At 42.9% G+C, this 27,462-nt stretch overlaps 1 protein-coding gene across 1 annotated transcript; it reads right to left on the reverse strand.

Moving 5' to 3' along the window:
- Positions 1 to 6,373: 6,373 nt before the first annotated feature.
- Positions 6,374 to 26,826, reverse strand: ppp1r14c (protein phosphatase 1, regulatory (inhibitor) subunit 14C). The gene is made up of 4 exons (XM_068708802.1): positions 26,474 to 26,826; positions 11,335 to 11,418; positions 10,731 to 10,763; positions 6,374 to 8,855 (listed from the first exon to the last, which is right to left on the reverse strand). The coding sequence occupies exons 1-4, from the start codon at positions 26,708 to 26,710 to the stop codon at positions 8,781 to 8,783; spliced, it is 429 nt and encodes a 142-aa protein (XP_068564903.1). The 5' UTR covers positions 26,711 to 26,826; the 3' UTR covers positions 6,374 to 8,780.
- Positions 26,827 to 27,462: the final 636 nt, after the last annotated feature.

Raw genomic sequence — 27,462 nt, forward strand, 5'->3', positions numbered from 1 at the left:
GTATACCAGGTGCAGCAAAGCGAGCATGAGTGAGGAAGCTGTCAAACGCAGTCTAATCAGGGAATATGTGACAACGGCTGTGGGCTGATTATGGGAGTGTAGCACAATATCTTATACATCTCAAGATAAAGCTGTGCTCTGTGACAGCTGTTACTGTTTTTGTTTGTTTGTTTGTTTTTAGCTTTGTGACTGATTTATTTTTTCATGGCTTTCAGTGATTTTTTTTTTTTAATTTGGCTTAACAAATAGGATCATTTTTTTTTCAACCCAAAAAAATGAACACTTCATCTTTTCAAGTTGTATGAAAAATTCAAACTCACTTGATGTGGAGCTACATGGCTTTCACTGAACAGCATTTTTTTTTTAGAACAATTGTATAGCAATAGCCAGAGGGATTGAACTGGCAAACTGTCCAACGTATGACTATTGTTATATATGACCAGCAGAGGGAGCCCTCTTCTTAAATTAATAATGTTTGACTCATCAAAACTACACTCAATCCCATTATAGGGATTCAATGCCGTTCTCATTAGGTTTCATTCAAACATCAATACGATGTTTAAATCACAAGATTCAGCTACTGGCAGAGCTATTAAAACGAGTATTGTCTAATACCCGGAATATGTATGCATGAATAACAGCAGCTTTGATTTATCCATTATGTCACATTCCCACAGATTTATCAATTCACCAAACATCAAAATCTGGCCTCAATGGAAATATATATATATATATATATATATATATATATATATATATATATATATATATATATATATATATATATATATATATATATATATATATACTGTTTCACCTCACAGTCGCCCTTTAACAAAGAAACATTTCAATTAGACAAAATGAGACTTGAGACTAGATTAAACCAGACCGCTGTTGTTTCAACGAATCCAGTGCTATTTGAGCAAGGATTCGCTGTTCCCTGCTGGATGTATGCTAATCTCCGCTCATATCGCTGCTATTTGCCAGACTGTGCAGGCTTACCCCCTCCAACACACACACAACCAAAACCATGGTAACCAGCTGTTTGGCAATTCCTCTGATGGAGGAGGTGGAGGGAGGAGATTTTGGCCGAGTATAAGTGCATCTCTGGACCTGACAGGGTCGGAAGAGGGAAGGATGGGAAAATGCTGATTGCTAACAGGGTACTGTTAAAAAAATATGTTTTGCAGTCATATTTATCCATAAACTTAGATTTGATCCCAGCCCCTTATTTGTCTTCATTTTCAGACAAAACCCCCTCTAGGTAAAACTTCCCCCTGCTCCTCTTTAGTGTCAGAAGCCAGGAGGGTGAGTGCAGGGTTCAGTCAGTGCGTTAAGGTCACATGACGAAAGTCTCCCCATACTGCCTGTAATTGGTTCCCAAGGGACAGGGAGCTTAAAGATTCTCCCTACACAGGTATCGATCCCCTCAATGAAAAGAATATACACACCGAGTCTCTGCATGGCATCGAGTGTTTACTTTCTGATCTGAAGTGAGAGAGATTTTTGTGTGTTTGCTTGACCTAAATGTGTGCAAGATTCCGAGGGAATGGATGTCAGACGTTCCAACTTTGGGATGCTGATCCTCTGGTGGATTATTGCTCCGGGCTCCTTGTGGAAGATCAGCTCAGGGTGGCTGTGGGCTGCTGAGGAATGAGCAGATCGAGTAACCGGTTTGGTTTTTGAGGACAAGCGGCCTCTTTGCTCCTCGCTGATTTTATTTGGATTCATTTGTGTGCTTGTGTGTGAGCATGGAGTCAAGCCAACCTGCTTCATTAGGACTGTGTAGTTGTGGTTTGATTGGTTGGAATTGGTTAAAAAAATTCCTAAAGCCTGATTGGTCTGAGCCCAGACAAAACATACACACACAAATCTCTACTGTGACAAAACCAAAATTCTGTGAATTTTGAGTGTCACGTAAAATCAAGCTTATGTATTATATTTCATATAAACTATTTGTGTTTAAAACAGTAATTATGAGGTGCCGCAAAGAGACTGCAAAAATGAATTTCAAACCAGCTTGCAGAGACATGCCGCTGTGTTGACGGTAGAAACTCACCACCGCCTACAAAATACAAATAAACAGATGTGGCGGTGATAACACTTTAGCAACAGATATTGGAATATGGATACATCATCACGACTCCCATAGTGTTTTCCCATTTGATTTTTTTTATTCATTCAGCTTTGCAGATGTGATCTCATCGTGGTGAATTCACACGTACTCTGGCAATTAATAATGAAGCACATTGCTATGCAGGTTTAATTGCTGCCGTGGAGTTAAACCCACGAACTCTGCTGGCTTTTCACAGCAGAGACAAAAGCAGATTAACTATTAATTGTTATTGCCGTCATTGCACCACACAGTACTTTTAAAACTGACTCCAGCTGCCTCTTCGTCTCTGTGCTGTCTGCCTCTGTCGCCCTGTCTCTTTATCCTCGTGTTACCTTTCACGCAGCAGACAGACGGGACCACGTCTCCATAGCAACGCCCAACTTTTGTCATTGTTTTGACAATTGAGTCCGTTCACTTAATTAAGCCTCACTTTTCATTTAGAAAACAAAGGAAACCAGCAAATCACAGGATTCAGGATGCTTTATTAACTTGTCTTGATGAAATAATTGTTTACGTATGGATCAAATAAGACCATGTAACGCCCTGAGCATGTGGTCTGTGTTGTTGTGTTGGTATAATAGCCTCTTTAATTATCTCTGTCTCTACATAATTCACCAGAAACAGATGGCATAATAGAGAATGATCTGAGATCACCCCCTGCAGATAGACAGATCCCCCCATGTTGTCTAAGTAGACTTGCCCTGCCTTGAGCACACACTTGTACACACACACACACACGCGCACACACACACACACACACACACACACACACACACACACACACACACACACACTCAGCTGCACAGTGCACGCTGTATCTAGGTATATGAGACCGTTTACATCGGACCGATCAAAGGGCCAATCACAAGAAAGAAAAACAAACCTCAAAAACAAGTAGTTCATACACAAACAGGCCAGCAGACATATGGCTATGTGTGAACCAAGTAAATAGTGCTATTAATTCTAAATCCCTGCCAGTAATCCCTCGGGTGGTCGCAGTGCTATTGTCTACACTGCAGTGTTTGGAACAGCAGTGTTTTCCTGACATCCACGCATTTATTGTGTTGGGTGGGGTTAGGGTGCTACTTAACAATAAGGCTTTACATACACAACATATGAAAATGGTCCAACCGCCTGTTTATTCTAATGATTTGGGATAACTGAGGACATTTATACAAAATGTTGTTGTACAAGTTTGAGGTGCTTGTACTTTACGTTACTTTCTACTTCTACTCCAATACATTTAAGAGTGAAATAATGTACTTTTTACTCGGTTCAGGGGTAGAGTTGGTAACTTAAAACTAGTTCCAGTTTGTCCAGCTACCGCAGTAAAATATGACTTGATGCACCAGTATTGGCATCGAGTAATGCACATTCGTACTAGTACTTTCATTTTGTCCAGCCCACCATCCGTATTAGTGATGACAGTAGTGACTGAGGTAAATATTAGTATAAAAGCTTTATATGAACTTCTCACCACAACTGCTTCAGACAGCTGCACTAAAGCAATTCCCACTCATTCAGTCAAGTCTGATATGTGTGTGTTCGCCTCCAGCTGTAGCAGCAGCAGCAGCAGCAGTAGTAGTAGTCGAAGTAGTAATGGTGAAAGTGGTCGTTGTTGGAAACAAAGTCTGCGTGTTCATGTGCACACCTACCTCTTTTTATGCTTGAAGAGCAGGAGTTGTAACATTCATGTCTGAATGGGCTCAGCGTAGTGAAATTAAATAGATTTCCCACAAGATGCACTGCAGGTTTTTCCACACACACACATATGCAAGCTGTGTAAGTGGAACACGTGCATGTATGTTATATAGTATTTATAGAGTTGGGAAAGGAGGTTGTTCCCAGGGATTCGGTTGTACTTAAAGTTGAAGTAGAATCAAATATTCAGTAGATGTCAGAGACACACAATCCGGCTGGAAATTACCTAATTTGGCGTAACCTCGTCTGGCCCACTTTGCAAAGCACTTTCTTTGTTTCTAGTAACGTTCCCGTCGTCCTAAGATCACTTGCAGGTTACAACAGAGATGGTAAGGAGAGAGTTCTGATGGAGCAGGTCTATAGTGTGCAGGGTAAACGGAAGAATATACCCCCACTCCTCTATCTCTCTGTCTGGGTAATAAGTGATGCTGTATGGCTTGAATCGCCTGTCATGTGAATGAATGAGCAGACCATAACAGCGTGACACGTCGGCCCAGCATTTGTCTGATGCTGCAGTTGGGTTCCACAGCAGTGGAGACGAGATGGGATCCATCTTCCAGCAGAAGGGAACTGGACGGGGGGGGGGGGGGGGGCTGCTGGTGTCAAGCCCATCTCTCATCTCTCCTTTTACCGCCCTGGTCATATTCATCCCCCTCTCTCTCTCTCACTCTCTCTTTCTGTCTCTCTGAAGTATTGGCATGATGGATCACTGAATCCACAAGGGAAGATGGGGAAAAATAGAAGAAGAAGAGAGTAAGGGGGGTGGAAAGGAATGTATAGGATCAAGAGAGAGAATGACAAAATGAGGAGGGGGATGGGAAGGCATAACATTTACAGTGGGGTTTGCTTGGCTATTTCACATTAGGAGATGTGATTTGTTTCTTATTGTATTCCTTGGAAATTCACTGTGGCTTCAGCAGTGTAAAACAAGTAAGAGCTCGTGTAATTTGCATTTCCTCACTCTTCATCACATTTCATACCTCCATACAATTTCCCTTTCTTCTGACAAACAACTGTCTCCATTCACATCAGTTTTAATAGTCTGAAAACGGCATGACCGACAGCCACTCGAGGACTGTGCTGGTGTGAGATGTGCTGGTTTGCAGCCAGCTGACTGAACCGGGCACGCTGGCTGTCGGGGGGGGGGGATGCTCCCGTCCTTAGCTATTCTCCTCACATTCACCTTGCAGTCCCAATTATTCAAGGCAGCGTGCACGAGCGCACCCTGCCAGCCAGCCAGCCAGCCCCAGCTGTGAAAAGTGGGTCATGGAATTTAAAGGCACACGAGCAGCCTTGTTGCACTGCACCGCCGCGCTCAGGCTTTCTGTTCCTCCCAACGCGCGGTACGTGTGTGCAATTCTGTCCCCGGCATTGAAATCCACGAGGCTGTTTGGGAATGTGTGTCAGTGAATCAGAAGACAGTCACGTTCTCTGCGGGAATAAAAGCTGTGGCACATTCACCAAGTGTCTCTCTTTCTCTCTCTCTCTCTCTCTCTCTCTCTCTCTCTCTCTCTCTCTCTCTCTCTCTCTCTCTCTCTCTGTGTCTCTCTCTCTCTCTCTCTCTCTCTCTCTCTCTCTCTCTCTCTGTGTCTCTCTCTCTCTCTCTCTCTCTCTCTCTGTGTCTCTCTCTCTCTCTCTCTCTCTCTCTCTGTCTCTCTCTCTCTCTCTCTCTCTCTTTGTCTCTGTCTCTCTCTCTCTCTCTCTTTGTCTCTGTCTCTCTCTCTCTGTCTGTCTGTCTGTCTGTCTGTCTGTCTCTTCTCTAAACTGGCCTATATTCTTCCACATGACTTCCTTTTTTAGAAATAAAAATATATGAGCTTTGATTTGCAGGGAGATTGACTTGTTCCCTGACATATTGGTGATCATGCAACTTAAAGCTTCATTCATCTTTTTTTGTTGTTGTCTTTCTTAGCACCCTCTCAAATGAATTTCAGATCACTTTCTACCTAGCAACAATGTACAGTAGGCTAGTCCATATGGGACTAGACATGCTGCAGAGAAAGGCTACTCATGCGCACATTGAGCAATAATGTCATACCCTGATGAGCTCTTTACAGAATCAGACAGGGTTGTCCTACTAAACTACTGCCACATAGTGTGGCACTGAGAAGGAACACATTGGCAACCATGATGCTCTAATATGCCCCTTGTGCAGAAACACAGACACACAAAAGCACAAATGCCAAGGACCACACACACACACACACACACACACACACACACACACACACACACACACACAGCAGCTGGTTAGCTTAGCTTAGCACTGAGGCTGGAAACAAACATTTCTCATTTATAGACTTTAGTTTTTGTACAAATTAAACAAACTAAATGTATTGTGTTTAATTAGTGAGATTTTGTTACCTTTAAACGGAGCCAGGCTAGCTGTTTCCAGTCATTATGCTATACGCTAAGCTAACTTGCTGCTGACTGAAACTTTGCTGTGTATTTACCGGACTGGCATGAGAGTGGTGTCAAATTATTGCTTTAAATAAAACACAAAAACACACATTCTTTACCCATTTAAAAATAAAATAAAATCACACGGGGAAGGCATCTGTTTAAACAGTACAGAGTCCTTCTGCATTTTTATTATCAGCAAAAACAAACCACGCACCACATTACATTTTAAAAACAAGAACGCTTATTGTGGATGTACAGAAAAAACAAAACTGCAGCTGCAAAACTGAATATTTTAGTCTTAATAATAATAAAGGTATAAAAAGGAAAGTGTATTATTTTGTGAAATAAAAAGCTTTGGGCCAACAAAATGTTCCCCTCAACATGCAACTTTAAAAATACATGCAAACGTAAAGCTTTCTAGTATGGACACTTTCAAAATACTCTCCACATGAGAATCCCATAAATTATAAAATATCAGCCTATTACCCCTGAACAGTTTCTTGACAAGAGAAAATCCAATGGAGTACCTCGGTATGAGCCCTGGATGCATCTCATTTGCCTATAATGGCTTCCTCTTCCACTTTTCCTTCCAAGTCACTGATCCAGAAAACACATGATCTTTTTCAACCAAATCAACTACTGCTAGCCGAGTGTGCCCAGTCCAGATTGAGGAAAGGAAATGCAAAGAGGACGTCACTTAAGACTGTATGCACCCCATCAATAAAGACAGACACGGTTCTTCAGACACATTTCTCTGGCATCAATTAACAGTGAAAATGTGTTTTATACAACAAAAATCTGGGAAGAACATCAAAAACAGCACCATTTTTAAAATTTTCCTGGATTCTCTCCAACGTGACCGTCACGTTGTTTCAACACAAAAAAGTTCTACAAAGTCGGACATGGTAGCTAAGTCAAAAATGTATTTTTTGCTCGATTATAAGTTCATAATATCTATACTCTTTATCAGTGTTTTTTTTTTCTCCGTTGTTAGCATGCAAGACGGGTGCTTTGCAAGTGTTGTGTTAAAATGAAACATTGCCCTGCTTTTGTCTTTGGCAGCTGAGGGTATATCATATGGCAGATTTAAGTCTGCTCCATTCCGGTCGGTACACGATTGACTGCTCGGAAGTGAAACTGGGCCCAACCCCATAACAGAGTCATGATTGTACCAGAGCTCACAGGTTTTTGAGTGTGTTGGTGCACATAGACAACAATAAACAACTAAATCCACCTCTTAAACCTGGGATTATGCAATTACGACATATTATCTGCAATCTGGAAAAGTTTTAAAGATCTTTTAAAATTCTGCGCCCACTCGAAGATGTTTTAAAATCTTCTACAAACAATCTCTGTGGAAATGCTGTGTCACACTAATGCTGCCGTGACATACGACATTTAAGATGTAATACTCCCAGTTTTGCCACACCTTCCCTTACAGGACCTGACAGGTTTCAAGTGTCAAGGTTTCAAGTTGTCCTCAGGTTCTGACTCAACCATATCTGCCTTTAAGGTTGTCAGTAGTTAAGGTTCAGTGCTGAGAAAAAAGGGAACTGATCCTGAATGTCCTATAAAGGCAAGCAGAGTTAAGTGGACCAGAGTGTGCGAAACAACTACAATGAATGGGCTTTGTGCTTAAACCTAAACAACCGATATGTATTCTGATGAGGGAGAACAACGAACGACACCGCATAACATTATAGGTGAAAGGCTGCCAATCATACAGGTTTTGTAGCCTCACACAGAGAACTGCAACACCCATCATGCCTTGCTGAGGTGAAAAGTATACTAGAACAGTGGGGGGGGAAAGCGAAAAAATCTTCACACTGTTTTAGCCTCGCGTGCTAAAACAGTCCCCACTCTTTCCAGAGTTTACAGGTCACAAAAGGACAAAATTGATGTATTAACGCCTTGTGCTTCAAATAAAACTACAGAGCTCCCTTACATTTGCAAGCACTGACGGAGTAAGGATAAACAGGGTGACTTTAAAGTAGGACAAAAACTGTTGAAGACCACATTTCAATCACATGAACAATAAATGGCAACATACAGTACATTTTTTTAAAAAGAAGTAACAGCAAAACACCTCAGTAAAAAAAATGACAAAATCATGAAGCACTGTGTTTACATAGTGCTACAGCTAATTTCACAATTACTGCAGTACAAACATTTTATTACCACGTCGTCTGTATGGCTGTGTGGATTACAGCATCGGCTTGTAACATGGCTCTGAAATGTGGAATTAGGTGGTATTCACGTTAAAGCACAGTCGCAGTTCTGGCATGTTTCCAGGGCTTGACATTTTATTGTGGCCGTTTGCTCCTGTACCTTTTCAACAGTCAAATATAATAATACACCTTGTTATTCTACGTGATTGGGAAATGGATGACTAGTGCTATATGCATGGAGTTTATGGTGCCTGTTTTGCAGGTTTGCGAAATAGTTACTAATGCTGTTTACATAAGGTATTCTGTGTGACGACAGTCCATGTTGAATGGGTTAAGTAGGTGGAGCTGAGATGACGTAGTTTATGGCTGACTGATGGTTGACATCACAGCTATTATAGGCCCTTCTTAGTTGGCGCGCTGAGTTTTCTCATTCCCCTTATCCTGCCCAGCAAGTCACGGACAAAGTCCTGCAAGGAAGAGAGAAAAAATAGTTAGGAAGACAGGTGCACACAGACATTCACACACAGACACACACAGTCGCAATATTTATTTCAAGATGCAACAAAGATGCTCCCAGTAAAGAAGACGGCCATAATTTGAATCTTTAGATTCCTACCATCTATTTTCAGTTTCTATTTGATTTTGCAGAATAAATCTGTAAAAGTCTCCTGCTTTTATTTGTGTGATGGTTTTATTGGGACGTGATTGACAGAAGTCAGGTACATAACTGTTGAGATCATAAGTAATTGGGTTTGCACTTCTTAGCTTTCTTGCGGAGAGTTAGCGGAAAAGTTTGAGACCACTCTCATATTTCTATGCTAAAGCTAAATCTACAACTAGCAGACAGTTAGCTTAGCTTAGCATAAAAAAACAGAAACAAGGGGAAACACCCATTAAGGCCCTGTCTGAAGGTAACTCTAACGCTAGCTAATTGACATGTTATATGAAATGGACAAAACCAGACAAGCTAGTCTTTATGCTAAACTAAGCCAAACCGACTGCTGGTTTTCACCTCAAATTTAGCATACAGACATGTGAGCGGTATCAATCTCTCGGCAAGAAAGAGAATAAGTGTATTTCCCCAAATGTCAGTCCATTGCTATTCTATTAAGAGAAAAGAAAAACAAATCGCAGCAACAAACTCCTATCATGCTGGCATTGCCCTTTAAATGACAATAAGAAAATGCTGATCAGGGAGAAACTAAGTCAGTAAGGAAGGAGGACAAAGAGAACCCACATCTTGGGTTTAAGCCAGAGGTTGCATAGAGGTCCACAATGGTGTAACTGTGGTGGCGAATATGTTGGAATATCATCCCCCTTATTATATCAGGGGTGAGTCTGCTTATGACCCAGTTACTGATGCCTCCCCCTGCTCTCTCTCTCTCTCCCTCTGTACCTCTCCTCCTCCTCCCTCCCCGACACTGTTGTCTGTCTTTCTGCCTCTAGCTGTCTTTTCATATATTCCTCCGCATCCCTCTGTTGCCTTCTCTTTGTGATATAGCTTCTGTCCCTCACTTCATCTCCAGTTATTTTCCCAGTGTACCTTTTTCCTAACAGTGCTCTCGTTGGTTCTTTCATCCTCCCTCCATCGCTCCATGCCGTTGTCACATTTCTCTCCATTGCTTCTGTCTTTCACTGTCATCCCCCAACTGACGCATTTCTCTGAAGGATTGTGTTCAAAACGGCATCTGTGCTACTCTGTTCCCAAGGGATTACAGTGTGTGTGTGTGTGTGTGTGTGTGTAGGTGTGTGTAGGTGTGACACGTATCAGCGGCTGTCAACCTGGCTGAACACTTGTGTAGCTTTGGATACCAATGACCTTGGAGTGCTTGTCACAGTCTGACTTAATGCCACACACACACACACACACACACACACACACACACACACACACACACACACACACTCGCAGATGACAGATGGGGAGTCCAGACTGGACGAGATCACCGTATGTAGAGGTAATGTGATTGGTCTGCGCTACCTGTATTCACCAAAATAGCTTAACCCCACCTCACCCGAACCCAAACACTTATAAATACAAATGTAGTGTGTGTTATTTTCCTAACAGCGCCTTTTGCATGCTAGTGTGGGTGTATGGCTTTTAGTCCTTTTGACCCTTCGTCGTAATTTAGGTCAGGATGACATTGGCAACGGATAATGAATGTGTGTAAGTGTCACAAGCCATTAATTAACCACACGCACACATGTAGGACACAATGCTTTAACATGCACACTGCGGATCGAACACGTGAGCATCAATAATGTCTATCTACACACACAGGCTGCTGGGTCGATGATGTTGAGCGTTTTTATTGTTTGACAGACACACTAAACATACTCACCTCTGTTGGTTTGTAACAGTCTATTAATGATTCCTGTGGAAAAAAGCAGAAATGGAAGAACTGAGTCAGATGTTGAGGGATTAGATGTGTTTGAACTTTATCTTCACAGGTTTGGGATTTTTAATTTATTCAAACTGTAAAATGTACAGTATGTACAATTCCACACGCTCTGTCATTGGTTAGTCAGCATGATGTTCAGGCTATGGAATCAGTCTGACCAGCATGCAAAGCAGGATTTTGCTTTATCTCATCTAGAAAACATGCTGTCGAGCTCTTAAATTGTTCAACTTGGACCCTATTTTCCCATGTTTTTGTATCCAAGTGACACATTTTTGAAATTGGTCCAATATTATGGGAGAACACTACAGACGGCAAACCGCTAAACAGGCTGTAATGTAATCACTGCAACTCCTCAACGTCAATTAAAGTCCATTAAAGGGCTTGTTTTTGCCAAAGTTCAAGAAAAACATTGTATTTGTGTTTAGTGGACGTACATTGGACCAATTTCAAAAGTTGTCCCAATTTTTCAGTCCGACACAAACAGATGGGAATAGAGGGACTGGGTTGATCTTTTAAGGTGTGTTCAGATGATGTGTAGGTATACCTGTAGTTTGCTGGCTCTTTCATCGTCACTGTTGACCTCCAACAGGTCATCGATGTCTATCTCCACCTCTGGCATCTCTTCCTCCTGAAACACAAAAACACTCTTGGTTAGTGAGCTGCTGAAACAGATTTCTGTCAAGAAGACAACAACCAACAAGAGAGAGGAGGCAAACAGGAAATTAAATCGGAAAACTAAAGAATCTTTGTGTTGGAATGATGTTTTTAGACACTAACCCCAGACCAAAACCAATCCCAATTACAACTTCTCTCATGTCTAGTTCCTTCATTTCACCTCTCTGTATTCAAAAACACTGTTTCCATATTTCTGCACTCCAAAGCTCCAAACAGCTCCAACACATATTTGCCTATTAGGAGCAGACATCATATGGAAATGTCATTGTGTTACGCCACGCTGCCGGGGCTGGGCCGTTTAGTGGCTCGGTGGTTAGAGGCTGTATTCTGCTCAACACCACTTCAAAAGGTCCTGTGTTCCTCTGGTTCATTTTATTTCACCACAAGGCTTGTGCAAAAGAGGCACACAGGGAGGATCAACCCTTTCCTCCCAGCTACCACTTGATGTATCTTCAAAACTTTCCCTTCTGGGAATTAAAGCCAAAAAAGAACATCTCTGTCCAAGTGGTGGCATTTCCCAACTGCTCAGTAACAACCGACTGCATGATTGCAGCAAAATGGACTCTGCTATCTTGCCCCATACAGGAAGTGGTATACCCTTCATTGTACGAGGTGGGAGAAGAGGTTGAATGGGCGTGTAGCAAATGGGACTTTCATGCCGTAGACCGCCATTTGCGTCACGTTGCAGACCTGCAATTATGTTTATGTATCTTTTTATTATCCGTAACCACGAATCTTTCCCCAACCATAACCAAGTTTTAGTTGCCTAAACTTAATCATACCTAATCGTTTGCCATAACCAATATCTTTCACGAGCAAGAACAAGCATTACTTAAAAAATCATCATTCATCTCTCTCAGCTTATTGATTCGGCCGTTTGGTTGACTCATAATTGGCTCTCACCAATTCAAAACCCCATGTAAAACCATGGTCGGCTGTTTCCAACAAATACATTCACACCAGTAAAAAGTAAATAACTGGCTGCTGATAAGCCGATCATATTTTACGGTTTTGTTGCCGTTGGTGTGTTTGAACGTTTCCTTGATGAATGATCTAAAATGGTTTGCCGTAACCTAGACAAAAAAAAAAAGCATGTGCTATTTTAGATTGTTGGGCAGTAAGTAAGAATGTAATAACTTCTTTGGTGCATGGTGGATGGTCCCTGGTTCCCTTTGCACAGGACACAACACTAAAACTGCTTCTAGGTTTAAATCATGTCGCGTGTGTGTGTGTGTGTGTGTGTGTGTGTGTGTGTGTGTGTGCGTGTGCGTGTGTGTGTGTGTTTACGTGCTCTCAGAGGACTCCTTCATGCTTTTGCCTGGAGCGTGCGCTGGTATTCAGACTCGGGAACAGAGAGGATGGAAGGACGATTTGATTTGTAGCTCCCAGCATTAAAGCTCAGTCGCTGTGATTTCACTTTTTTGCGAGCGTGGGTTGATGTGCAGAGAATGGAATTAGCTCACAATTATACCTTTTTTTAAATTACAATACCAAATGCAAAACAAGTGGTAAGTGTGGTACATTATGTGCTCCGTGTCTGACAGCACGACTATTGCGACTGTGAGTTTTTTAACATTAACTGCGAGGATGACTATGAAACAACAGTGTGCATGCTTCACATAAGCAATAAACACAGATCCCTAATCTCAAAGAATCCACTTGACATCAGTAAACTCAAACCTTGTTTGCACATATCTCATTTGCATGTGTTCACGCATACACTTCAGCATCATACATACACTTGCACAGAAGGCTACCCCACCTTCATCCTCGCTTCTGAGCCGTTAAGAGGCATTTACGCAACCTGCATTTTAAGCGTCTCAGTCTCTCTACAGACGAGCGTCCCCTTTGACCTCTTCCTCTGAAATCACTCGCCGCGTCTTAGCGAGAGGGTCTTGCTCTGAACCCCCCCCCCCCTTTCGTTAAGGAAATAGAGGGGGGAATGTGGCAGAACATATCAAAGCCTGTCATCTATCTGTGGAAGCAGAGGACTGAGGTTATATGCAAATGTGAAAAACATCAGAGGAGTTATTTCAATCTGAGAAGAGAGATTAAATGGATGGATTATGTTTCCATTTAAAAGTATCATATTAAGGTTTTGTCTTTTTTTTATTTTCACGTCAATGTGGTCCTCTATACTGTCCTAGAAAGCCAAAGTCCATAGCTACTTAATTATTTAACATTAAGTCAATAGCATATCAAATTATCATGCCATAGAAATTAGCAATTTTGGAAGAAAGACTTGTTTTCTGTATTTGAAGAATTATTTTTGCTGCGCGAACATCTTAGTGATTGAGTCTGTTATACCACATAAATAACAAAGTAGCAAATTTGAATTATTATGAAGAAAATGTAACACCAGATAAACTAGTCCCGCTAAAAGGTAGCTTTGCCGAGAAGCAGTAATTGCCTCCTCGTCTGAAATTGACATGATTTGATGCGGTTAAACTAATGGTACATATTAAATATAGGAAATTAAAGATAAGCGTATTACACTATTATAGCTCATGCAAGAAAGCTAAAGAAACAAAAACATGTTGTTGAGTGCAGCATCTACATTGTTTTAGGTTGTATGTCCAGAGCCTTCAAACCCTTTTCCTTACACTGCTTCTCTAGTTACTGCTCTATGGCGGTATGGGTCCCCTGTCATTTGGGTGGCTCATTAGAAAAACTCAAAAAGGCCAAGCAACAACATTCTCAATTTAGGCCTTAAAAACATTCACAGACAAAGATGAGCGAGTTTCATTCCCTGAGGACAGATGAATCCCATTAGAGATCCAAACTAAAATTTCAACAACGAATCCTTACAGACGGATGCTCCTTCTTTAAAAGGTCAGCTTGTTTACACCTGTCAGCAGCTACGTGCCAGTTCTAAAATGTGAGCAGGGCACTGAGATAACGACCTCGGTCATGAATGCCAAAAACAAGATACGAGGGATAAAAAAAACAAAAACGAAAAAAAACAGTGAGTGGTCTCCTGCCTGCATACTGTGGTTTGCTGGTTTCTATAGGCAACAGATAAAAGAGTTAACATAATAATAGAGAGGAATAAGTGAATCTATCTATCTATAGTAAGGTGGCTATCACTCAGTCTGACTGCTGTGTGTGTGTGTGTGTGTGTGTGTGTGTGTGTGTGTGTGTGTGTGTGTGTGTGTGTGTGTGTGTGTGTGTGAATATTCCACTTGTCAGCAGGCAGTCTGTCACCCTCTGTCACTGTGATTGGTGATGACCAGGTCAAGCATGGCCTGTGTGTGTGTGAGGCATGACTGCAGGCAATCGCCAACGACGTGAAAATCTTCACACACACACACACACACACACACACACACACACACACACACACACACACACACACACACACACACACAAGTCTTTGCCACCATCCATCAGAGAAGTGCTCACCACAGGACTTTGTCTCTCTGTGGAGCTTGTGAGAAAGTCTCTAAGTGTGTACTTAGTACACTGCATGACAATGACAAGAATGGAAACACTCGCACTCTCAACATGCAGATGAAAACTGAAGTTGTCGCTGTTCTGCTGGTGATTGAGAGTCTGAAATAGTTGAGGGCACACCCACTGCCCACGGGGGGAAATCATTTTCCATCTTGCCAGCAGTGGAAGGGTGACAAAATGACAGCTCACAAGGCCAGGAGACACACACACACACACACACACACACACACACACACACACACACACACACACACACACACACACACACACACACACACACAGGAATACTGAAACATAGTGCCAAAACAATATCTCATTTTGGGCTGACTTTGTAAGACAGTAAATATAGAGGCACACGTTGAAAAAGTATTCATACAGAACCTCATTCTATAAAATGAATATTTTATGGGAGCTACAGCTTGATATTCTTAACACCGTGTTCCGAGATGAAGAAACAACCTCAGTATCATCATCAGTGTGCCTGAAAGCAGACTGAAGTTGTCGGTTGCAAACTACATTTGAATTCTTCCTGTGATTTGAGTGCGTTGGGCATTCACACGACAAACAACAATTAAATTATACTTCAAAAATTAGAATGAAAAATGACTTTGTTCCTGAGTGTGGTGTTGAAAAGAAGCGAAATAATTGTAAACAAATAATTTTTTGGGCGGTGGTGAGTGAAGTTATATTAGTAGAAATTGTTACCTCTCTATATTAAGTGACAAAAGAGGGCACTGGCAACATTATGTATAGTTTACAATGTGATAGTGTGAAATTGGGCATGGGATTAAGAATGTGTGTGTGTGTGTGTGTGTGTGTGTGTGTGTGTGTGTGTGTGTGTGTGTGTGTGTGTGTGCGTGAGTGTGTGTGTGTGTGAATGTATTACAGAAGAATAAAAGCGTCATTTGTGGTCAATGAGAGCAAATGTGTGTGTTTTTGCATATAGATGAAAGACATAGTGATGAAAACAGGAAAAGAGTCAGTGTGTATCTTACGTGTAGACGACAGTGTGTGTGTGTGTGTGTGTGTGTGTGTGTGTGTGTGTGTGTGTGTGTGTGTGTGTGTGTGTGCAAGAGAGATAACAAGGAGCAAAGTGTTTGTTGCAATGAAGGCAACTCTGAGTCGATTTTGTGTGCGAGCCAGCGAGCAAAAGAGAGCGAGACAAGCCCGCCAGTGTGTTTGTTTTCGTGTTTGTGCGGAGAAAGTGTGTGCATCTGTGTCAGACTTGTTTTCACCAACAGCTAAGCAGCCGGCAGCGTTTTTCAGTCTGGTTCGTCCGCAATGAGGTGAATCAAAGTTAACGTAAGCGACCCGACCCCGTGACTCACACTCAAACTCTATTCAGACTCTATTGAAATACTCTCCATGAACAAAGAGTCAAATCCCTTGTGACAGGGAATCACTTCACTCGGCCAAGTGATTCATGATTATTCCTATTCATAGACGACTTACATGAACTGGAACTACCAGTTGTATCGAACAGTGGCTAATACTTCCTGAATAGATAATTGCTAAGGCCAGTTACACAGAAAGATAATTACGTGAGGTGGGTGCAATATACTTTTTTTTCGTGCATGCACAGAGGTCCCACACTCTACCAATAATGATTAGATAATGGCTGGGTGGCTAGCTGCTATAACTTGTGATTGAAATATCACAGTAGAACTTTTGTTTCACCTCAGACATAAAGTCAGTTTGTAGCCTAGCTACAATACAATACAATATCCAAAATCAAAGGCGGTATTTAGTTTCATATCACAATATCAATATTAAATTTATATTGCCCAGACCTAATATATATCCCTGAACTCTGCTTGGTGGAATTAAATCTGCCAAATTTGACTTTTAGACATTATTATGCCATAGAAATGTGCAATTTTGAGAATAGAATTACAAAACACCTGTCAGGTACAGATGCTGAAAATGGAGGCTTAGCAGTCGACACTGCTGTCTGTCTGTTGTTATTTTCTCTCAGGGCATTTTCAGTGAGTGTGTGTGTGTGTGTGTGTGTGTGTGTGTGTGTGTGTGCGTGTGTGTGTGTGTGTGTGTGTACACACACACGTCATCTAAATAGGGTTTCAAATAGAGGTAAATAAAATAATAACACCCACGGCATCTTTAATCACAGCTCTGTATGCAAAAATATTTCATAAGTGAAATTTCAAGGCATGTTTGTTAGAGACTGTGCAGAGATGAGATTAGGCCTATTAGAGAGGTATACAAGACCGCAACAAGGGAAGTGAAAGGAAATGGAGACGGCCATGTATGAGAGTATAGTAATTAGAATACATGAGAGGAGAAATTAAGACGTAGGTAGATGGGGAGTGCAACAGACGAGTTGGTCACTGCTATGATGAGGCAGAGGAGGGTTGTACAACGCAGTAAAAGCTCACAGCTCAGCTTCCTGTGTCACATCAAAGGGATGAATTCATCTGAGGAGAACCCGTGTGAGCGGAAGGAGAGAGAGGAACCACTGCATGTCGGAGAACGGAGGGTGATGGATGGGACGAGTAAACTCAAGGTATACAAGAGGACAAAGTTTTCCATGTCTAACAAAGTATAGGAAAACAAAGAATGTATTATAGTAGATTCTATCTACTATAGTATATCGTGATACCCCTACTTGGAACAGTAATGTGCAATGGTTGAAAGACGTGTTTCCGACTGTGCAGCTATTGAGCACCTCCCTCCTCCCCCTCCGGCGATGCAATTTGCTGAAACCGTACAGCACGGATGATGTGACTTCACTGGATAAAGTTAGCTGCTGCGGTAAAAGCTCTTTCCCACGCTGATTCAGCTGTACTCTGGAGGACATCGTATATCAGAGAAGGTGGAACCGGTAGAAAAATAGAGTTGGGAGGGAGGAATTAATCCTCAAAGGAGAATCCCAGTGGAAAATAGCAACGATTCTGGATGCAGAATTTTGGAAGTCTTAACCCTTCAGTCACTGCTCTGTGTGCTCCACAGAAGGGTTACAGTCCTGATGTCATTCAATCAACTAGGTGTTGGTATCCAACCATGTCCTCGTTTTGAACCCCCACTTTGTTACACAACTATATCTGTCCCTTTAGACACTATGAATGCCTTCCAGAAGGAACGCTGTCCCATATTGAAATAATGCCGGACGCAGTGAATATCATGCACTTTAGCGCTAGAAAGATAACATCGTCCGCAAACAGAAATGTCACAAACCTGAGGACTCTCCCAGACCTCAGAAGCAGCTTGAAATGCGTAAAACAGAAGATTTGAGGCCTCTTTATTGACACCCACATGCACCTCTAGCAATTCTTTGTGTAGCAGCTGCTGATGCACACACATGCTGTGTTACGCTACTGCTGCACAAGGTCAAAATCACCTCATCCTCCTTATCGTCAAAAGTCCTGATTTAAAGCCCAGACAAAGAATTGTTGTGGATTTGACCATGAAACTGCTAGCATCTGTGTTTGTGACACTATTTCACAGTTTTGTGATTTGCGAGTCATTTTACTGTGTTTACCAGGCACACAGCTCCTCCCCCTGAGGCTAATGCATTGACAACTGGGGCCAATTTGGACCTTTGTTGCAAAGCGAAGCTTCCAGCCAAACTGGACTTAAAACTTCAATAGCACCAGGGTCACACACTGTCAGCCAGTCAAATGAATGGATTTATTCAAATTCAGAGGCAATTAGGAAAAACCCTTTGTTGTGAGGCCATAGAGTGGAAGCAGGGCCGTAGAAGCGATAAACCAACTTGAACTTACAAAGTGACTTTGTGCACATTTAATAGATAAGGGTTCTTCCTTGCCGAATGTGCACAGTCATTCAGCACATGCAAAAGTAGACGCGCAAGTAAACAACACACCGACATGAACACACCCCGCTGACTTTGAAAGTCAAAACAATAATCTTCCTCTGCTCCGTCTTTCCCTGAGTCTCCCTCTCACCGACACGTGTGAATGACGACAGTGTTTTTGCATCTTTTCGCCGTGCCAACCACAGAGAGTGAGTCAGTGTTTGTGCGCAGCCAGTTTATAAAATTGTGTCGGCCTGCTGACAATGAAACCAGTGATTAACTGGATCATCTTGGGGATGGGAGGGGGATGTCATAGGAAGACAAGAAAGTCAGCGTGCGAGTGTGAAAATTCAACATCTCTTACCTTTCACGGTCTCAGCAGCTTTTCCTTTTTTTTCCATCTGGCATGTCACTCGACTATGATTGCCAATTACACTTGCCACTTTAAGATTTTTTTTTTTTTTTGCCATACCGCTATGTCTCGGGACTCGATGGCTATATTTGCACGACCCGTATTTCAAGTTAATAACCTGCAGACATTTCGCTCTTTCCAGATAATTTTATTTCCCCCCCTATCTATCTTTATTTTCTCTTCTATGCAGCTGGCAGACTGATATGCCTCCCTGGGGTTTGTAGAAACATCTCAAACCACTATGACAGCATTGTAGTATCACAGCTTAGCCCATAAACACAGCGTACAGGGTTAATAGAGTGGGAAACCATGAAGGACAGGGAGGAAATGGAACAAGAAAGGTGTAGGCTGACGGCAAGAACAAAAATATAGGACAAAAACTTCAACATTTTATCATCATTTTATTACATTTTGGGGTGACGTTGGGTACTCTATTCTGAGGTGAGGTTATCACACTCTCAATGTAGCAATTAAACCTTTTCGTACACTTGGAAGGCATATCTGATTAACGGTGTCAACTACAGACATTAAATGGCTAATGTACATGTATGTGAAAGCCACCAGGATGACAGCAGAACAAAACGCTCAAGGGAGAACCACTGAGAGGAGGAGGAGGAAGAGGAAGAGGAGGAGGAAGAGGACGGAAAACAGGTGGGTGGGTGTCCCGGCGGGTCGGAAGTTGAAACAAGAGAGGAGGATAACGGTAGAGAACGTCAGCATGTTTGAAAAAGAAAAAGGGGAACAAACACATTGTAACCTTTGTAATATATATTTGACACCTTTCTGGTTACAACAGCTGGTGGCTATCTGCTCGCTAAAAGGTCGTCTTGTCAACACCTCTGATTTGTTTAGCAGCAGATTCATGAAGCTGCAGGTGCTACGTGAAACGTGTCAACACATGCTCGGACACAGACGTTTAAGCGAGCATCTATTTTTGTCCGTGTGGTTTGAATGGCAGGGAGGTAAATGTCTGCCACCCATTAAAACAAACTAAATCTAAATCTAAATCTCCCAGTGGGTGGATCCGTCAGCCCGGCTGTAATTACATTAATAGTGGCCATTCTGGATCCAAGTTTATCACATGCATGGTTCTTCCTCTTTTCCTGTTTTCTTCCCACACTTTCTCATTGCTCATTCCCCTCGTCCCCCGTTCTCTTTTAATACAATTTTGACCGTCAGCTGATTAACTGTAACGGGGAGCCACCACTTCCAAAAATAATGAGGCAATCAAGCTTAGTCCAGTGAGATGTATTCAATTGGTCACTGAATTAAATCACATCCATCAAGTATCAGAGGCGATGGATGCACATTTTAATGGGCTAATGAAGGAGGGAAATAATGACGACACCCCATAAACCTGCAGCTTAACAGTAGCCTAGATCATAAAGTCTGCCTACACATCTATGTCTACAGTATTTGTACAATACAGTTAACTTTGACGGTAACCCTATTGTGTGTCGACGTGTGTGTGTGTTTATCCTCGGTGTGCTATTCCTGAACTTATTGAACGCTGCTAATGACTTGGCTTGAATTGCACCGTTTACTCCTCCTCTGCTGCCCAATGAGGTTCACATGACATATGGCCGTCCTCCTTCCCAGCAAGACAAACATGAAAGGCGAGTAAAGTGTAATGCTATTGACCAGGTCACAGGAAAAAGCAGGGGGGGAGGAGGGGATAACGATACAGACAGAGAGAGATGAAGATGTTTCGGGGGGGGGGGGGTTTCAACCGAGATGTCAGTGTTGATGTCAGCAACCAAACGCACATTCCTTTGTCCACATCGTGCATACTGACCACATCGCCTTGAGACATCCCTCCTACACAAAACAGTGTGGAAACTAACCGAGCCCCCATATTGAGGCGATGATCTAGAGAGAAAGAGAGCAGCAGACATAAGGCTTAGTATTATCCAGGAGAAGATGCTCCATCTCTTAGTTCCTCTTGCTCCATTTGGTCCAAATATACACATCAACCTATGTGTGTGTGTGTGTGTGTGTGTGTGTGTGTGTGTGTGTGTGTTACAGTTGAATACAAGGGCTCGTGCTCATCCATTCATGACCGATCGCCACCCCATATCTGCCAGAGAGCAGCGGAATATCACCAACCCCCAAAACAGCACGTAGGGCCTCTAATACACGCGTCGATAGAAACCCATAGACACAAACGCAACCCACACACACACACACACACACACACACACACACAGAGCCCGAGGGGCAGAGCGCTGCATGTCGGCAGTGTCTGTATCTCGCACACATGAATAAGCTTCGTTGAGTGGGGCTCTATTGATGCAGAGCCATGAGAAAGTAGGGCATTACAGAGTCCCTCATTCTGCAGCATGCACCCCAACAACACACACATGAAACTGCAGAGTCAGATGTACCGCTCTGTTATTCTCTCTCTCTCACACACACACACACACACACACACACACACACACACACACACACACACACACACACACACACACACGCAGAGTAAAGTCGTTTTCTCAACAGCCTCCATTGATTGTGTTGAGGTGCTCTCAGACGGACATCACTGTGGTGACCAATCTGCCTTTCAATCAACAAGACTTGACCTCAGGATTAATCGGCCCTCCAATACAGTCTAGTCGGGTCGCTCACAGCGGGCTGCTGAAAGAGTGAGTCGGCTAGCTTTTTGTCAACACATGCTTCAAAGAACGAGGGCTAGAAGCTTAAAGGATTTTTGGTTTTATAGATTTTAACTTCATTATGAACTCAAGATTAGACCCGAAACAAATCATTTGAAATAGATTTTAAACAGAAATGCCAAACATCCTGTGGTTCCAGGCTCTCCAATATGAGGATTTGTTGCTTTTATACATTTTTTTGGACTGTTGGTTAACAAGTACCAAAAAACAATCTGCCCTTATCGAGATATAGATCGACTCACTGCGGTGTAACATCAGTGATGGACAGTAGCCAAACATATATTTGTTTATACAAAAGTGTTCATGATTATTACTCTAAATTATCATTTATGGACAAAAACACAACCAGTGAGGAGAAGTACTGACTGTGAAGGAGTGCGAGGGAGAAAACACTGCAGCAACGTATTTAAAGTGTACAGCAATTGTGAGCAATGGCTTTGTCAGACAACAACCGAGCAGAAAATGAGAAGGCGATAATAAGATGCTGTATTCCAGGGCTGCGCTGTATTGAGAGCGGTACTGGGAGCACTCGGGTCTGTGGCATTTCTCTCTCCTCTCTGTCCTTTGAACAGCCAAATGAGCAGAGGCGACATATCACAGGAGAGCAGAGGGGATCCATCTCTGACAGAACTCACCTTCTGTTATCCTATCGCCCAGAGAGGAGGAGGAGGAGGAGGAGGAGGAGGAGGAGGTGGAGGGACAGAGGCTCAAGGCAAATGAAAACCAAAGTCAGAAAAAAATAAATACTCTTTCTGTATCTTTTATTGCATTTATTTATGCAATAAAAGATACAGAAAGAGGAAGTAATGAATTATTTAAGTAGATGTCACATTCAGCAGCAATATTTCAAGGTTAAATAAATAGTTTTTTGTGAAACCGTCTTTCTTGCAGAGATTTCAGTGTGAGGCTCGATACCACCGTCATGTCTCCGTCATATGAAGCTAAGTCAAGCAGAGGGTTAGCTTAGCTTAGCATAAAGACTGGAAACCTGGGCTTAGCTCTGGCTCGGCACTTATTAAGTCTTTGTATGAATTAAACAAAAAAAACGTATACTGTGTTGATTAGTGAGCTTTTGGCATAAATGTATTATCAATTTCATCCACTGATGTAATCTGCTAAATATGTCTGCAATTACCTCTTGGGGCTTGTAGGATCTATTTATAGGGACCTACTTTATTTTATGGATGGTCTTGATAGGGTAGAGGCAAATTTGATTATTATCAAATATCTATTCATTGATGAAGTGTTTGCCGGTTGGCATTTTGTGACGCCTTGCTGTATTTATTATGGAGATTTGTATTTATTTACAAATGAAAATTTCTTTCATTTTTTTATTGGGATCTGACCATTTAATGTAAGCTTTGTCTAGCCATATTTGTGATTGCTACTCATCAGTGTTTTATAGCTCCATATATGTTATCAGTGATTGCCATAGAGTTTGGTATTTATTCCTTCCTTTTGCCTGTCAGGTATGAAATGGGTGATTGGTTGCAGCCAGTACCTATTTAAGATCTAGTTCCAATACAACGCATATAAATGTACGTTTGCAAGTTAGATTTAGTTACCTTTACACAGAGCAGCCGTCCCTTTGCCAGTCTTTATGCTAAGCTAAGCTAACGGCTACTGGCTGTGGCTTAATATTCAGCACACAGACATGAGAGGGGTATCAAGTCTTGGAAAGAATTGTATTGATTTTTTTAAATGTCACTTCTCCTTTTAAGTTGATTTCTGTGTAGGGAATATGATTTTTAGTTACTTTTATCTTATGGCGATGCTTTAAATCAGCTGTTTTTTCTTGGGCTTGCCGTTATTGTGTGAGAGTACTTCAGGTCTTTGCTTGTCCTGGCTTTTTCAACCTACGACCTGAGACATATTTTGGACAGGACAGATTCTCCCTTACCTGTTATTAAAAACAAAATCCAATTTCATCTGAGTTAACCCTTACTGTCCTCCATCACCTTCAGCACCCCCCCCCCCCCCCCCCCACACACACACACACACACACACACACACACACACACAGACGCTCTCTCGTATCAAGTTTTCTTATGAAACTGATACAGACGCTGACCTTTATGCCAAACCAGCAGCCTCCCCCTCGCTCTATCACACACCTCATAGTCAACACAAATAAATTACACACCCATGTCTAATTTAGGTCTGGACATGGAGGTGTTAACAGGCGTGAAGGGAGTGCGACTTCCTGTTTACAGTAATGTGACCAAACAGCATGAGTAAAGCAGTAAAGTCCAGCTGCTCGAACACTGCCGTCGTGTATCTATTCATGGACGAACAGATGAAAGCAAGCCTCAACAATGCACCACGGTGACAACATGTCAGAAATAATGATGTACTGGTTTCATTCCCTTCTGTCCCCTGAAATGCTGCCAGCTTCCATGTCTCTCTACCACCAGTCAGCACTGTGCTTATTGCAGCAGCCAGCAATGATATCAGACAGGCAACAATTCCAGAGAGCCAGGGGATTATCAGGTGATATTATCCCATTTGCTGTGTGAAAGACATAATATGAGGAGGTGTCATGCTGCTGTTGCTGAAATCTAGATTGAAGTCTGAGGGAAAAGGGACATGTGCAGACAAGAGAGGAGTCTTTTTCAACAGTAATGCTACAATAGTGAAGTATAAGATTGATTTCCATCCAGAAATCACAGCAGACACTGACTGCAGCACTCTAACAAAACACTGATTTGTTGCAGTGTTTTGCACTATTGAGCTATATGTGTGTGCATTTGCTTTAAACATATCACAGGCTACCTGCCATTGGAAGAGAAAGGCGAATATCGTTCGACTGAGATCCACGCTCATCGTAAACATCAAATAGATCCACGCGGGGAAGCATCGTATGACTTGTAGATCAAGAGCACCTGCTGACGGCAGACTGACACGCAGCACAAGAGCTCATCCGGCTTTGAAATGTAAACCAGTCCACGCTCAGACGGGCTATGCAGCTCTTTACAACTTAAGTGAAAACCACGGCAGGGCTTTAAAGAGAGGAGGAAGCTTGCAAACAAGATGACAGCTGTAAAAACAGCAGCTTCGGGTTATAGATGGCTGCAAAAAGATGAACCTTTGGTGACGTTTAGCTAGGTGGAAGCAGTTTGGAGCTGCGGGAAATCGTAATGGCTTTGCACACACACACGCGGACAGCCTATTTGCCTTCGGCATAGGGAGATCATTTGCATTGCAATACTCTTGTCAGCAGACAAACTACTGAGACAGACAATATTGCTTTAGATGTTGACATTCAGTGTCCTGCTGAGATTTGTGCAGGTGTTTGCCTTCTGCACATGCGCACACACTGCAATCAATCTTAGTGATAGTCGTCGCCTAAATGAAAAACCACATGCGCCTTCTGCTTTTTAAAAAAAAATGAAACAGCGTAGTCTGGCATTTTCATGCGCGCAGGCACGCGTGGACGCACGCGCACGCGGCCTGTTTCCTCTCCGATTGGCTGAGTCTGAGGTGACAGACTTAACTGTATTGCCGGCGGTGTGCATGTGTGCATACAGTATGCGTGCGCTCGTGCGGACCCTCTGTTGCGAGGAAGGGGGTCAGAGCCAGAGGAGGTGATTGGCTGGTGAGGAGAGTCACAGCATCAGCACATCCTTAACCCACTGCCCTTCTTCCCCCCCCCCCTCTCTGCTAGCATACTGTGGGGAGAACACACATGCACTTACACATCACCTATAGAATCTCTCTCCAACCCCCATCTCCCTCTCCCTCCCCCCTCTCTCCAACCCCCCCTCCCATGTTAAAGAGGGCGCAGAATAATGGGGCTGTCAATATCGTCTGGCGACAGATCATCCCTCGAAAGGTGAAATGGGTTGAAAAGGTCAGGAATCTGCCTCAGAAACGACCGAGGAATTAATTCCAAGCGTCGCTTCACACACACAGGGAACCTGAAACACGACCATGGCCTCTTAACATGCCTTTTGCTCTCGAGGACGACCCGATTTAGAAGTGAATACCAGCGGCAGCGTATATAAAATGACTGCACAATGCAATTTATCAATCTACACCTCGAACGTAATGTGGAATATGGACACATTCCAAAAAGATCGAGGCGACACGGTGCGTAAAAGGCGCAACCGTGCGGTTTCTCTCGTCTCATTCTCGATTTGGTGAAACCAGCCATCACTGTCTCTCTCTCTCCCTCAACGACAGAAGGGATGAGAGGCGTATAAATGCATTGTGTCAAAGTCGGAGAGCAACATTATTAAACCAGACAGCTTTTGTGTCGCTTTTGACGCCCCTGCTATTCTCGCCTCAGCCACGAGCCCGCAGGTATCAGCGTCGCAGAGGACAAAGAGACATCAATAAACCCAGAGACACGGACTGTTTAATGGAGGATGATGGGGTTCGCTGTAAAATATGGGGGGGCATGTTACTGACGCCTTTGCAAAGACAAGGACGGAGCATCAAAAACATCACAGATGAGCTGCAGTTTTAACTGATCAGATAATGGGACTCAAGGTATACAGCACGTGTAACTGTAAACAAATTCCATATATTAAGTGAGTTTAAATTTGATATAAGGTTGAGTTTAAGACATTTCAGGACCATTGTCCCCGTGTGTCATTCTGTCCACCTGTCTCCCGAGACGTCCATATGATTTTGAACGTGTCGGTGACAAGTGCGCCCACTAACTAAGTGCGTGATTTAAGATTTATGATCCGCTCACCTCACAGTCATACAACTCGCTGAGCTGCTCGATGATCCACTCCTCCAGGACGAGTCTTTTCCGCAGCTCCTTCCTGTCGTACTTCACCGTCACTTTGCCCTGTTTCTTCTGGACCGGGTCGTCGCCGGCGCTGATGGGGCCGGACCCCACGCAGCCAACTCCGGGCGCACCTTGGAAGAAGACGCGGCTGCCGGCGGTCGGCAGCGGGGCGCTGGTCTCGGTGCTGGCGGCCGACATTGCGGGATGTTTTCGGGCTTATTATTTGAAAGAAATGTGTGACTGAGTTGGGGGGGACCGCTGTGCTGAAGGGAGACTGCGAGCTGCACATGAGACAGGAGAATGGTGGGGAGCTTTTAAACAGCTGCTATTTAAAGCGCAGCGCCGGAGACAGCCGAGAAGGCGGAGCGTACGCTGCAAGAAATGAGCATTTGAGGCGCTTGTCTCGTGTTAAAAATAAGAACTATTTCCCATTAAAAAAATGGTTTGGGGGGCATTTTATTTGACAATACGTCGAAAGATGCATCGGCAGTTTCTGAAGATAGTTTTAGAAAGTAAAAACATCTTTTAAAGAGTGACAAGATCATTTCTTACGGTGGGTATTTTCTTTGGAGTGCGCTTGCCAAATTCCCTCAATGGTGCTTGTGTGAGCACCAGCGAGCGAGCAGATGCTCGAAAGCGTCAGCAGAGGGTCTTTCCCCAATTCTAGCCAAGGTCTTGTGCCCCCTTGTGTTATCATTCATTGATTGAATTACTTCTATCGTGTGTTTGTGTTTGTGTGATTTACAAGTATAGAAAAGGCTGATGTGTATGTGTACACCTGCAACTGGATCACCAGCATGTTTGATTTTTTATTTTGAATGAGACCATTCTGTGCCCCAAAGATGTCAGCCTGGCATGGAGAGAGGTATTTGCGACACCTGCTGGATTCACCACATCAATACAAGATCATCATCATGTTCTGATCATATGGATACAGTATTTATTAGACA

Source organism: Cebidichthys violaceus, unplaced genomic scaffold (assembly GCF_023349555.1).
Source record: "Cebidichthys violaceus isolate CVI_PGR_0920_01 unplaced genomic scaffold, fCebVio1.0.p SCAF_14, whole genome shotgun sequence".
Taxonomy (NCBI): domain Eukaryota; kingdom Metazoa; phylum Chordata; class Actinopteri; order Perciformes; family Stichaeidae; genus Cebidichthys; species Cebidichthys violaceus.